This window comes from Equus przewalskii, chromosome 2 (assembly GCF_037783145.1).
Source record: "Equus przewalskii isolate Varuska chromosome 2, EquPr2, whole genome shotgun sequence".
Lineage (NCBI taxonomy): Eukaryota > Metazoa > Chordata > Mammalia > Perissodactyla > Equidae > Equus > Equus przewalskii.
In genome coordinates, this window is record NC_091832.1 from 25,111,143 (window position 1) to 25,126,141 (window position 14,999).

At 41.9% G+C, this 14,999-nt stretch overlaps 1 protein-coding gene across 3 annotated transcripts in view; it reads right to left on the minus strand.

Moving 5' to 3' along the window:
- The window catches only part of ZCCHC17 (zinc finger CCHC-type containing 17), a 46,588-nt gene that overhangs the window by 29,357 nt on the left and 2,232 nt on the right, over positions 1 to 14,999 (minus strand). For 2 of the 3 annotated variants that reach the window (XM_070596105.1, XM_070596114.1), the window contains exons 2-3: positions 12,053 to 12,173; positions 5,236 to 5,293 (exon numbers count right to left, since the gene is read on the minus strand). In XM_070596105.1, coding sequence (XP_070452206.1) covers positions 5,236 to 5,293; positions 12,053 to 12,118 — 124 coding nt within the window. In that variant the 5' untranslated portion in view covers positions 12,119 to 12,173. The remainder of the gene's footprint in view (positions 1 to 5,235; positions 5,294 to 12,052; positions 12,174 to 14,999) is intronic. The other variant, XM_070596125.1, reaches the window with a different exon arrangement.

A 14,999-nucleotide genomic window follows, 5' to 3' on the forward strand; every position in this document is an offset into this window, starting at 1 on the left:
CTCCCATCTCTTCAGTCACAGATTTACAGATAATTACCTGGTATATTTCTACCAACGGCTGATCCTACAGTCTGTACGGGGGGTTCCTCACCACTTTCACTCTCAGAAGACAGTCTGAATTCTTGGGAAGTACTTCATTTCTCCCACATACACCACCAACAGCTGGATCGAGTGAAGGGCAGAGAGAACCAAATAAAATATTGGAGGGCCCCCTCACTGTGCTGGGTACCTTACTAAATACAGTACACCAACCCATTCACTTAATCCTTACGTCAACCCTGTGACATAGGTTCCCATAAGGAAATAGCGTAGAAGTTAAGTAAATTGTCCAAGGTCACAAAGCTGATAAAGAAAGAGCTGCAATTCAAACATCAGTCTGTCAGGTCTTCTACGACACATTGATATTTCTCCATTTTTTTTCTTTATTATTGATCTGTGTTATCTTTTCATTAAAAAAGAGAAAGATGAGCTCATCTACAAATAGTAGAAACACACCTGATTCTGTTTTAGCATGTGCTCCAAAACGAAACAAAAACAAACAAACAAAATGTTTTGCTCATCATGCCACATGGAAGGGAGTTCTGAATTCAGAGCTGTTTGTGCCTGGATTTCTGACATCAAGCCAGAAACACCCGAAGACCTATCAAGTCTGTCATTATGTTCAACAAACCCAACGTGACAATGAAACAGAATGAGTCTCATCTGAATGTCTGCTGGTAAAAGAACAAAAAAAAAATCTGACAACTTGGAAAGAGCTGGTATTTCAATCACCATATGAGAAAAAGAGAGTCTATTATGGTTCCTTTAAACATATTCTCCCAACTGCGTTGTTCTTTCACAACTTCCACTGACAATAAAGGAAAGAGGTAAAATTACAAATCATTAGAGGACAGCTGCAGCCAAAAAACGTCAAAATAAAAGGTCTCCTTTATGGGGTCGGCCCCGTGGCCAAGTGGTTGAGTTCACACGCTCTGCTTCAGCGGCCCAGGGTTTCGCTGGTTCAGATCCTGGGCGCAGACACGGCACCGCTCATCAAGCCATGATGAGGCGCCATGCCACATGCCACAACTAGAAGGACCCACAACTAAAAATATACAGTGATGCACCAGGGGGCTTTGGGGAGAAGAAGGGGGGGAAAAAAGGTCTCCTTTATCTTTGGGGATGTGAATTCCCCCTTTAGACTTTTCAAATAAGGTATCTCTAAGCAACAGTATATGACAATAATGTAAGCACATAAGTTAAAGTGCTTTCACATCCTTTATCTTGTTAGGATTATGGTTTCATTCAAACATTTACTATCACACACTATATTGTAAGCAAAAATGGATCCAAGGATGAATAAGACATGATCCTGCCAGTCAAGAAACTCTAAAAATGCACATCATTCCCATTTCACAGCTAAGGAAACTAAGGTTCAAGGACTGAGCACTTGCTGAAGTCAAGAAGCTGGTAAAGGATGGAGCTGAGACTAGAATTCACGTATTCATTTAATAAAATTTACTGAACACCCACTATGCCTCAGGCACTGTCTAGGCCCTGGCATCCCAAGCCCTGACTACTCCGCAGCTCAGCAGATAAGTGCAGCCTCACTCATTCATTACACTGCATTGTCACTGATTTACAGCTCTAGACTGTGAACAATCTGAGAGCAGCAGGGACCATGTTTTCTTATCTCTGTGTTCCACTTAACACAGTGACCGGAAAACAGAACTCAGTAATTATTTGCTAAATGGAATTCATTACTAAAAATATTTGAGCTTCTATCATAAGCAAGGCACTTTAAAAAGTCTAACATTGAACAAATAAGCTCTGTTCTCAAAATTTCCTGGTTTAGTGCTGGTGGGCAGAGGATAGTGGAGACAAAAAGAACTTCATAAGCTATTTTAAGCTTAAATTTAAATTAATTAAAATAAAATTAAAAAGTCAGGGGCTACAATATTGGACAGCACAGATGTGGTATAATACAAAAATACATTTGGTCTTTGTCCCTGATTCCTACACAGAACTCCTAAAACTCTTGGAATTTCCCTAGTAATAGGAGAGTTTTTTGTTATTCATAATAAGCCCCTTGTGATCACACCAGAGTTAATGCTAACGAGGTGATTTACGGTGGGACCCCTAGATAGTCTCTGGATGGGGCTGGTGACCAGCAAAACCAAATAATTAAGAGGACTGAAACTTTCAGCCCCACCAACCTCCAGGAAAGAGGGTGAGGGACTGGAGACTGAGCTCTATAAAAACTCTCAAACAATGAGATTCCGAGAGCTTCCAGGTCAGTGAATTCATCAGCTTACTGGGAGGGTGTGTGCCAGAGAGGAAATGGAAGCTCAGAGCACCCCCCTCCCATACCCTGCCCTATGCATCTCTTCCATTTGGCTGTTCCTGATTGTATCCTTTATAATAAACCAGCAAACACAAGCAAAGTGGTTTCCTGAGTTCTGAGAGCCGTTCTAGCAAATTATCAAACTTGAGGAGGGGATCATGGGAAACCTTGCTTCATAGCCTGTCAGTTAAGAAGTACAGGTATAGGGGCTGGCCCTGTGGCCAAGTGGTTAAGTTTGCATGCTCTGATTCAGTGGCCAAGGGTTCACCAGTTCGAATCCTGGGCGTGGACAGGGCACTGCTCATCAAGCCATGCTGAGGCAGCACCCCACATGACACAGCTAGTTAAGGACCCACAACTAAAAATACACAAATATGTACCGGGGGGCTTTGGGAGAAAAAGGAAAAATAAAATCTTTTAAAAAAAAAAGTAGTACAGGTAGCTCGGACTTGAAACTGGCATCTGAAGTGGGGGCAGTCTTACGGGTCTGAGCCCCTTTAACTTGTGGGATCTGACAGTAACTCCAGGTAGACAGCGTCAGAATGAAATTGAATTGTTAAGCACCTAGTTGGTGTCCAGAGAAGTGGAGAACTGGTTGGTGTCAGAAAATACATCAGAACAAATAAAGAGGGGCCAGCCCAGTGGCATAGTGGTTAAGTTCATGCTCTCCGCTTCAGTCACCTGGGGTTTGCAGGTTTGGATCTTGGGCGTGGACCTAGCACTGCTTGTCAAGCCACGCTGTGGAAGCATACCACATAAAATAGAGGAAGACTGGCACAGATGTTAGCTCAGCGACAATCTGCCTCAAGCGAAAAGAGGAAGGCTGGCAACAGATGTTAGCTCAGGGCCAATCTTCCTCACACACACACACACACAAAACAACAAAAACAACAAAAAAAGAACAGATATAGAACATTTCCATCATCACACAAGGTTCTATCAGACACCATGAGAGGGGAAAGAAAATCTAGTTTAAATCTGAATACTTGGAGGAAGTCTTCAACTCAGTAGTGGTTAAAGAATTCTGAGAACAGAAATCTGAGAAAAATAACTCAAATTAGAGTCTACCTTCCTGAATCAAAGATGTTAAAATCTGGAGACCAGAGTTATTTCCTAAGTCAGTCCTTTCAGGATGGGACTTAATAATCTTCCCCCTTTAAGGACAGAGAAGCTAAAATACATTGTAGGAAAGTCAACTGCTTAAGTTATCCAATAAACCTATGGAAGAGCCCAGGATTAGAACTCAGTTTCCTCCGAATTATTTGGCTCCCTGAGCTCCCCCTCTGAGGCTCGTCTCAGCACAGCTGTCAGACAGATTCTCTGGAAGCTGCCAGCCACAGTCAGAGGCATCACCTGACAGGGTACGGACATGAGTGAGTTGAAGACTGACTGCTGGAAGGTGGCAGGCCTTTAATCCCCAGTGTCACACAAATGCTCAAGTGAGGATGGGATCTTCAGGTACTGGCAGCTATGGCAAGTACACTAACAAGACTATCTGTCTGAGGGGCACGCCTATAGGGATGGGGAGGAGTTCCACCTCATTAAACCCTAGCCAACAAAAAATGAGAAACTTTATTATTGCTGACTGCTGGCTGGAAACTACTGGTAAGCCATTTCTAATGCCAAGATGCGATTTGCAGCACAGTAGTCGCCAATGCTAGAGGTATGGCTTTATTAGCCAAAGGTTAGCTGTTGTTTTTTTTGAGGAAGATTTGCTGTGAGCTAACATCTGCTGCCAATCATCCTTTTTGCTGAGGAAGACTGGCCCTGAGCTAACATCTGTACCCATCTTCCTCTACTTCATATGTGGGACGCCTGCCACAGCATGGCTGCTTGATAAGTGGCGGGTAGGTCCCCACCCAGGCTCTGAACTGGTGAACCCCAAGCCGCCAAGGCAAAGAGTGCAAACTTAACTGCTATGCCACCAGGCCGGCCCCTGAACTCTTTTTTTTTTGGAGGAAGATTAGCCCAGAGCTAACATCTGCCGCCAATCCTCCTCTCTTTTTGCTGAGGAAGACTGGCCCTGAGCTAACATCCATGCCCATCTTCCTCTACTTTATATATGGGACACCTACCACAGCATGGCTTGCCAAGCAGTGCCGGGATCCGAACTGGTGAACCCTGGGACGCCAAAGCAGGATGTCCGAACTTAACTGCTGCATACCAGGCCAGCCCTCCATTACCATCTTTAATAAATCTTTAATTTATTTTAGCACAAGGACTTAACAAGTTGAGTCTCTGGATCTACTAGCAGTGTGATATAGCAGAAAGCCCACTTGGCTAGGCATTAGGAGGCTTGGGTTCTAGTCCTGGCTGTGCCATTACCTAGCTAAATCACTCTGAGTGAGCCATCAGTCTGTGGAACTTGCCTTTTCTACTTAGCACTGTTGTTTAAGAAACAAATAAGATTATAGATGTGAAAGAGATTCTCCAAAGATGTTCTACAAATGCCTATCCATTTACAAAGAAAATTTAAAGCACTATATAATTTGTATATATATATATATATATATATTTTATATATAATTTGTAGTGGCTACAATACTATTTCCATTCCATGTGCTATACACTAGAAAACTCACAATGTTAACCTCAGAGTAAGTAGTTGTCCTCCCCCAAAATCCTAAGATTTGGGACTTGCCTAGGGTGGAATTTAGGTAAGAGCTGATTCCAGAAGTGAGCCTAAGTGGCTATACCCCAGGCCTCCCCCCAAGTCAGAGAGCACCATTCTTCTGAGTTAAGATCTGCTAAAAATGAACTGTTATCATTTGCCTGTATTTATATCTCCACACTAAAAACAAAAACAAGAACAAACTACTGTCTGAAAAATGTAGAGCTTATAATTGGGATGTGGTGGGAGTAACAGCAGAGAGCGGAATGGCAGGGCTGAATTTCAAGTTATAGGCTCCCACCTTGCTTCCGACAGCCTGGGATTTTGATAAAGGCTCCATAGTCTGTCACCATAGCAACCTATAAAAACAAACAAAAAAAGAATCAACGTCACACAAATGAGAATCTCTCCTGTGTAGCATTTAACCTAGTCTCCCTGAATTTCTACTTGGTACTGACTGCTTCTGTCTACTGCAAAACTGACTAAAAGTGATGTTCTGTCAAACATTCTTTCTGTTCTTTTTGAAATTTAGACTGACAGGTATGTGTGAACACATTAAAAACACTGGTGAGATAGCACTGTCGTCAGATGCTATGACAGTACCTAGGAATGCCCAAATCCCACACCTTGGGGATTTCCAAAGGAGGTATATGAACAAAAGAAATAAACAGCAGAAAATCAGGAAATAAAATTACACTTTATATTAGCTGGGACTGCGGTCTCCAATCCCAATACAGAGAACTTTAATACTGTGCAATGGATCATGTAGGACATCCCTTTTTCCTAAACTTCAAATCAAACCAAACCATACAGCCTGCTCTATTTCACTCCAAACCTGTCTTGGGTTTTATCAAGACAATTAGAGAAAAAGCCCACACACAGACATCTGACAGAACCTGAAAAGATATGATTAGAGAGAAAAAGGGTTGCCCCCGGGTCTTTTGCAGAGCTGACCTCAGATGGAGAAGTGAGAGGCTTGATGCATCTATGAAATATCTAATAGCAATGAAAGGCCCAGAACCCTCAAGATAAATCACTATCCCAGACCACCTCTCCCTCTCATCCATCCTCTAGCCCACCCCCAACCCATGGATCGGGATCAAAGTTGCCACTGCATTCTATATTTATCACTCGATTCATTATTACTTGTAAAATATTCATTACAGTCTTAAACATATAAACGTTATTTTCTTCAGTAACTTGAATTAGTTGTTTCATCTTGGGCAATCACTGTTTCAGCTTCACCATAACGAAAACAAGGGGACTGAATAAGACAATCCCTACCACACTGCTATTCATTAACATATACTGAACACTCACGACACGCAAAACCCTCTTCAAGAGCTTTACATAATCTCCTGACACCATATGATGTTGGCACTATTCTTATACTCATTCGATAGATGACAAAACTGATGACTAAGTAACTCACCCAATGTTCAAAGCTAGTAAGTAGCAGAGCTGGGATTTGAAAGCTGGGATTTAACTACACTAGAGCTGCTCATGGGTTCCCTTTAACTATACAATCCTAACAGCCAAAAGCAACGTGACAGGGGCTGGCCCCATGGCTGAGTGGTTAAGTTCACATACTCCACTTTGGTGGCCCGGGGTTCCCCGGTTCGGATCCTGGGTGCAGACACGGCACCGTTCATCAGGCCATGCTGAGGCAGAGTCCCATATAGCACAACCAGAGGGACCTACAGCTAGAATATACAACTATGTACTGGGGGGCTTTGGGGAGAAGAAGAAGAAAAACAAAAAAGAAGACAGGCAACAGATGTTAGCTCAGGAGCCAATCTTTAAAAAAAAAAATTGTAAAAAAATGCAATGTGTGGGGCCAGCCCACTGGCACAGGGGTTAAGTGCACACGTTCAGCTTCGGCGGCCCAGGGTTCGCCAGTTCAGATCCCGGGTGTGGACATGGCACCGCTTGGCAAGCCATGCTGTGGTAGGCATCCCACATATAAAGTAGAGGAAGATGGGCACGGATGTTAGCTCAAGGCCAGTCTTCCTCAGCAAAAAGAGGAGGATTGGCAGCAGATGATAGCTAACCTTCCTCAAAAAAAAAACCCAATGTGACATTTGACATCTTATCTGCTCCTGGCAACAACCTTCGGAAGTACATATGGGTATATACTTATGTATATATATGGATATATGATAAGTATATACGGAAGTATATACAGTAGGTCCCCATGTTGCAGATAAGGTGGAATAGTATAGGTACAGAAAGAGCACAGGATTTGGAGGGAAAACTGTGGCTTCTACTCCCAGCTCCGACACTTCTTATCTGTGGAATCTTGAACACAACTTGCCTTTCAGGGCCTAAGTTCCCATTTGTGTTGACTTTGCTGCTACAGATAATAAATGATGTGCATATAGTACCTCGCACTGGTATCTGGCACCTAATGTGCATTCAGAAAATTGCAGCTTTTTAATAATTTACAGTCCAAGATACTGAAGCAGAAAAAGGTTAGTAACTAGTGGAAAGGCACGCAACTAACTTAGATACAAGCTAGGCAAAGAACCTCGATCCCATCAGTCCTAGTCCAATGCCTCCTACTTCACTAAGTATCATCATTACTCACTTCAATGTTAGGATGGGAATAGTTAAAAACTTCCATTCTTCTCATTTTTTTAATGGCACTTGAACTAACTCTCCAAGATACAGCATTAACAATGGGTTAAGACCCAAAAGTTCAAAACTCCTGTTTTACACTGATGAATATGCTATGCTGGGGTATAGACCAGGCAGTCCTAAAGAAACAGTACAATCATGCAGATACTAGTACTTAAAATCAAGGCAAGGGGGAACTGGAGGAAGGACTTTAGAGATTAACCAGTCCAATCCTGCTATTTTTCAAATGAGGAGAGTGAAGACCAGAGACACGAAGTGCTTACCCAAGTTCACAAAGCAAGTTGTTCTCTGTAAAACAGGGCCACACGGATAAAGAAGAAAAGACTTTAAACTTCTAAATTACAATAAAAGCAAATCCTTTCTTTCTGGACAAACTAAAGACACTTTGGCTTTTGCTCCAGGGTTCTAGAGAGAGGGTTGAGATGTCTCATATTGTATAATAACATTATTTAAAGGGCACAATTATCTACCAAAGTTAAAAGTAGCATCTGGAAGTTGGAGCCCAAATCACCTTGCTGGTGTAAATTAAGACAATCTCACTTCTCAATCCTGATGCTCCACTGTCACATTAGAATCTTTTGAGGAAATATCATAACAGATCTTAATTTGGCCTCTCCCAAAAGGAAAGGTTAATGTGCTCCAGAATGGATGCATGCAACTGTTCAGTTAGGAAAAGGCATTCGTGCCTATTTCCAGCACCAGGTGTTTCCATCACTGTGTCTCCTAGGGTGCAGTCAGAGTTGAAATTAACAGAATGGCACCTGCTGCAGATGATCACACAGTCTGCCTGGTGTCCCAAGAATAATTAGTCAAATAGCTCAGGGGAAAAAATTCAGTAATTATCTCAACTGAACTCAAGGTTTGGGCAAAATGAATTTACCATCTTCAGATTAGAGGTTGCAGTGGCCTTGAAACCAGGTATCCACATAACGTAAGTGAGAAACTTGAGGCTCAAAGACCTAAGTCACTTGTCCCAAATCACAAAGTTAGAAAGTAGCATGGCTAGAATGGAAGTTTTTGACTTCTATTCCAAGGCCATTTCCACCTTAGCAACACCAATCTCCCCTCAGCATTTCTTCGGCTAAGGCTGGGCTGAGCAAAATCCCAACTCGCAGTGCTGTGCTTGTGCCACTACCATGCTTAACCGACTCCAGCACCAAAACGCCTCTCAGAGGATGAGAGAAGGATGAATACTGGCTTCTCAGCTGTTCGGTCACTGGGCCCCTCAGTCCTGCCAAGCCTGCTAAGAGAACTGCTAGGTATGGGCTGCGCCACCAGTTTCTGGAAGGACAATTCGTCCTAAGAGGCTTGGGTTCAACTTCATTCAAACATTTACTGAGCACCTGTTTGCAAGATACCAAGTCAGGTACTGTGAAATAAAAACAACTTAAAAAAAGAGATGCCCAGCCTATTTTTAAATGAATTTCAAGTAGTTACCAAGATACTTGAGACAAAGCACGGTTTCTGCCCTCCTTAGTAACTCACTATCTAGTGGAGGAGACAGGCACTTATACAAGTAACAAGAGTACACAACAGACTGTGATAAATGCCATAATTGAAGAACAATGACTGGGGAACAACCAGATCTACCTTCCTCCTATACCTCAATTCAGTCAAAAGAGTTCTTACAGGTCTTTTGGTTCCTCCATGCGTTTACATACAGCTGGACAATCCCAGGTACAGAGTAGAAGAAAGTAGACTTGGAGAGAGGACTTGATTTAAAATCCCTGTTTTGCCATTTATTAACCACTGGGCAATTACCTAACTTTTCAGAAGAGTTTCCTTATCCATAAAATGAGAGTAACAGTTTCTTTGAAGAGAGTCAATGACACAGAATGCATGACAATGCTGACATACAATTAGGCTTACAAAATTATTTTTGAATTTTAATGTAACTGAATCTTACTTGTAAATATTAGGCACTCATTAAATGTTTGTTAGACGAATATTTTGAAAAAGTTTCTTCTTTGCAATTTATCAGGAAATTTCTGTTTCCCTAATTCTAGTCACCAGTTTTTTTTTTTTTAAAAGATTGGTACCTGAGCTAACAACTGTTGCCAATCTTTTTTTTTTTTTTCTGCTTTTTCTCCCCAGATCCCCCCAGTATACAGTTGTACATATTTTAGTTGTGGGTCCTTCTAGTTGTGGCATGTGGGATGCCGCCTCAACATGGCCTAATGAGCCGTGCCATGTCCACGCCCAGGATCCGAACCAGTGAAACCCTGGGCAGCCAAAGCGGAGCATGCGAACTCAACCACTCAGCCACGGGGCCACTCACTTCTAAATGATGTTTCAAAATGTGCTCCTGAATACTAAGCTAGAACTATAAAGTTCTCTCTGAACACTCCCCTAGCCCAGCCATCTTCGACAGCAAAATATAAAACCTACACTAACTTAAGCTCCCCCTTATTTAAGAAGAAGCTGTAGGTCAGGAGTCACTTTAGAACTCTGAGTGAGTCTGTGGAGGGCAGAGCATGCTTGTCTTTCCTTCGTGCGACACCTGACAGGTGAGGGCTTCACGATCAGAAAGATCAACTTCATCTTCAGTGCTGCTACTTCTTTCTGAGCCCTGGTACCTCACTGACCTGTGGGGATACCACGGGCCTTGAAAAAAGAAGACAGAGGCTTCAAGAGCAGAACTGTTTGTTATTTGTTAGAAAGTTATCCTTTGTATCTTAACTGTTATGTTACCAGTTGGGATCGACTTAACAGAAGTCGAGTCACGATTATCTATAACCAACTGACAGTTACAAAGTCTGTCCTCAAAAGCCTCAAATGATTAGAAGATGAAACTTTTGTCAACTGTAAAGCAAGTACGAATGCCATAAGAAAGACAGAGCTAAAATACTACCTGTACTCATAAAGATGCTGAAAACAATTTTTTGGCTTTAGTTTTGCTTCAAGAAGAGGGAGATAATATTAAGGAATTCCTACCATGTCTCGGGCATTGTCTTTTTATAGATGATAGCTTATTTAACCATCATGGCAATCCCATGGAAGCAGTTAGTATCTCCACCTATCAAATGAGAAAACTGAGGTTCAAAGAGATTAAGCGACGGTCTCAAGAATCACACAGTCAGTAAGCAAAAGAGCTAGGACTGGAATCCAGGTTTTGTCCGGTCCCAAAGCCTCTGCTCTCTAAACAAATACAATCCTTCTCCTTCAAAGGTTGATCATTCATACAGTCATCAAAGATGGAATGAGTACCTATTATTTTCTACCCTCCTCCCTGGGATTGAGACATACACCAGTGAATAAAACACACAGGGTTCTGTCCTCATGGAGCTTAGAGTCTTGTGAAGAAGACAGATATTAAACAAGTTCACAAATAAATACACGGTGAGCCTATTTACTTATGGTGGGAAGAAGATCACAGAGGAGATGACATTAGGGCTGAGACCCAAAAGATAAAGAGAAGTTGGTGGGAGAGTGGGGTAGTTAGCAGCAACTCTGCATGTGTGAAAGTCCTGAGAAGGAAGCAAGCTTAGAATGTTCAGAGCTGTAAGGAGACCAATGTGGCTGGAGCATGAGTAGAGTAGAACAAAACATCATTGTCAGGGTAAGCAGAGGCCAAGTCGTGTAAGCGTCATGAAAATGAGTTTGGATGCATTCAAATACAGTGAAAAGCCTAGAGGAGCTATGAGAAAGCAGCACAGTCCAACCTGTTTTCAAATGGCATTCTGGCTACAATGTGAAGAACAGAGTGGAAAGGGGCTACAACAGAAGTAGAAAGCCCAGTCAGGGCCAGGCAAGAGATGAAGAGCTTAAACTAATGGGGATAAAGAAGTATAAAGAAGTATTCAGACTAGAGATATACTTAAAAGGTGGAAATGGACCAAAGTGGGAGGGAAAATCAAGATCAAATCAAGAGGACAGATCAAGGATGATGCCCAGTTCTAGCATGGGTACTTGAATGGATAGTGGTTCCATTTGCTAAGATGGAAAAGACCAGAAGAAGAAGAGAATTGGTGAGAAAACCAAAAATTTAGTTTAAAACATAAATTAGAGGGGCTGGCCCCATGGCCGGGTGGTTAAGTTCGTGCGCTCAGGCTGCAGGCGGCCCAGTGTTTCGTTGGTTCAAATCGTGGGCGCGGACATGGTACTGCTCATCAAACCACGCTATGGCAGCGTCCCACATGCCACAACTAGAAGGACCCACAACAAAGAATATACAACTATGTACCGAGGGGCTTTGAGGAGAAAAAGGGAAAAAAAATTAAAAAATAAATAATAAATAAATAAATAGATAAAACATAAATTAGAGATGCTGTAAGGTATCCAAATGAAGATGCCAAGGATGCAATTAGAAGTCTGGAGCTTAGAGGAGGCACATGTGGTAGCCAGACACTCCACGAGCCCTTCCCATTTAAACTGTAATGCCCAAGATACTCTCAAGCAGACAGGAGCTCAAACCCAACTGCTTTTCACCCCTAATCTATGCTTAACATAAATGGCAGATTTTCAAAGCCGAAAGAATATACCTCTCCTTGGAAAATAGTGTAGAGAGCAGGCAGGTTCTCCATGGTCTCGGGTCTTCCTGAATTCATCCTTAATGTTCTATGGCTCCTCCATTTCTCTTCTGCTAAAGCTACTTCAAGTGTCCTGTCACAAAGAAATAAGACAGACAACAATTTGAGAGACATCTGCATTAAAGAAGAAACGTGTAGACAATCCGCAGCTAGTCTCTGCAGAATAATACCATTAGATTTAATGCCATGTACTCTTATCCAAGTCTCTCTTGTCCACTCTAATTGTGGAAGTTTTGGAAGCCTTGATCTTATTTCTTTTCACTTTGATACTTACCCATTAGTCTACTGTTTTGTTTGTTTGTTTTTAATTGCTATTATTGCTATTCTTTTGCCAAGGGAAGGCTTTGGGGTGTGTATGTGTGTATGTGAATGGATTCTAAAAAGGGGAATAATAATAGTAATAAGAGTTAACCTTAATCAAGCACATACTATGTCCAGGCACTGGACATTCAATATCTCATTTATTCCTCAAAACTCTCAAGATGTAGGTTCTATTATTATCATATTTTATAGATGAGAAAACCAAGGCTTCCAGAGGTCAAATTACTAGGCCTATGTCAAAAAGCCAGCAAATGGTAAACGCAAACTCTGGTTAACACCAGAGTCCACACTTTTAACCACTACGCTAGGCGTTAAACCTGAAAAGATTTCAAAAAGAAAGAAAATAGCTTACTTTTTTTTCCTGGTAAAATTAAAAACGCACATGCTCATTTTAAAAGTTCAGACAATACATTAACGATGAAAAGAAAATCATCCACAATTCAATGTTATTTATATGCTCTGACTTTTTTATATGTTGAAGTGTTTTTTTCAGTGGAATCATAAAATCACTAATTAATCATTAATAACAGTCATTTTCTTACTTAATATATTTTAGCAATTCATACACACACACACACTCACACCCCTTTAACGCCTACAAAACAATCCATTGTTGGATGCATCAAGTTTATTTAACTATTTATGAATCATGTTAAAATGCAGATTGCAGTTCAGCAGGTCTGAGATGGTACCTGAGATGGTACATTTCTAACAAGCTCCCAGGTGATGCTGTTGCTGTCCGAGTAGCAAGTCTTAGAGCGCTGGATCCAGTCAGAAGGGACCTTGGAGATACTCTCACTCAGCCTTCTGGTTTTATCCAGAGAGCAAACTAGCAATCTAGTAGCTCTTAATCATGCTCGTTTACTCTGCTGGATAAATCACTGCTACATAAAGATAAATCGAATGGTGCTGCTCTCAGTGCTCTTTTTCCTCCCAATTATACCTGACAGCTATACGACTTGAAACTCTATTGTCCTTGGGTTATCATAAGCAAATACTTTCTCCTCTCCTCAGCCCCCAGCACACTCCCTCACTTTCAGACGATGACTACAGGTCCTACTTGTGGAAAGTCTTCCTGACTTACAATGAGCATCCATGAACCCAACCGCCTCAATTGAAACAGAAATGAATGAAAAGTCTGTCAGCCTTCTGAAGCTTAGTTCTAGTACCATCCCAAGGCCCAGGAACATCCCCATCCTTGAGTTCCACAGGACAACTTTGTACTGTATGATAAACTTGCCCTTTTCTGCTTAGGTCAGCCAGAGGTGGTTTTATTACTTTACTAATAGCACATAGAGAGAGTGGATGCATGTTTGTCAGTTCTTGAGAAATGGCTGATAAACAGCTTAAATCCAAGTACCACAGCCTGGTTGGATCCTGCCTCTTCCATGTCCCAGCTACACAGTCTCATCTCTAGTCCTTCCCTTCCTGCTGCCCAGCACCCTTCACCTCAAAAAACCATCCCAGAACAGAGGTTATTAATCTAAGGCCAATGGCTCTGTCAAGACACCTTAATTATCCCAACTCTTGGAGCACTAGTGAGGTACAGCATCGACAGAGGCATCAGCGGCTAGGACATCTAAATTGGGCTCAAACATCTTAGTCTGCCACTTGTTCCTCTCTACACAAAGGTCAGGGAAAGAGCAATAAAAGCGGAAACAATCTTAAGTTGTTTCTTACAGATTTCTGCTGTGATAAGAGTACGAACAGCTATGTTTAGGGCTCTCCTGTGCTCCTTCTGTAGAACAGCAGCCTGAGAAGCCCTATGCAATTCTTCAAGAAGGAAACTGGCATGCATCTTTGAGGGAAAGCCTGAAATACCACAGTAACAGGTCTACAATTTCAGGAAAGTAAAGGGTTGCCACTTTCTAAAAAGGGATTTAAAATTTTTTTTCAAATTTTGTTCCACAGAAACCTAGGGTTCTATGGTGGGTTCTAGGGTTCTATTAGAGGCAGGGATGCACTGTTAACTTCCTGACTTCAGTAGTCATACTGTGCTTATACAGAATGTCCTCGTTTGTAGGAAAACTATTCAGGGGTGATGGGCATCAGGTCAGCAACTGGACTCTCAAATGATTCATAAAAAAATATTATTTGTACTATACCACCATAATTTTGCGGTTGCTTCAAAGTTTTTTTTAAAAAAAGTGCATACAATTAGGAAAAAACATAACCACACCCTGTCCTCCCTCCTCTCGAGCAATGAGAAGTTCAGAGAACAAGATTAAATTGGTAAGATACTTTATAGCCTCTTTGGAGTTTCATTTCATGTGTCACCTTACTGATCTGGCCAAGATTTTCTTTGCTTTTATTGCTGCTTTTGTTTGTTTGGATTTAGACCTGCTGTTATTACTTCACAGTACTAATTGGATAGAACCCTGAGAGTTAAAGGGATTTTAATTTATCTTTAACCCAAGTATAAGAATTGAGGGGAGAGGGCCAGCCCGGTGGCACAGTGGTTAAGTGCGCACGTTCTGCTTCTCGGCGGCCCAAAGTTTGCCGGTTTGGATCCCAGGTGCGGACATGGCACCGCTTGGCAAAAGCCATGCTGTGATAGGCTTCCCACGTATAAAGTGGG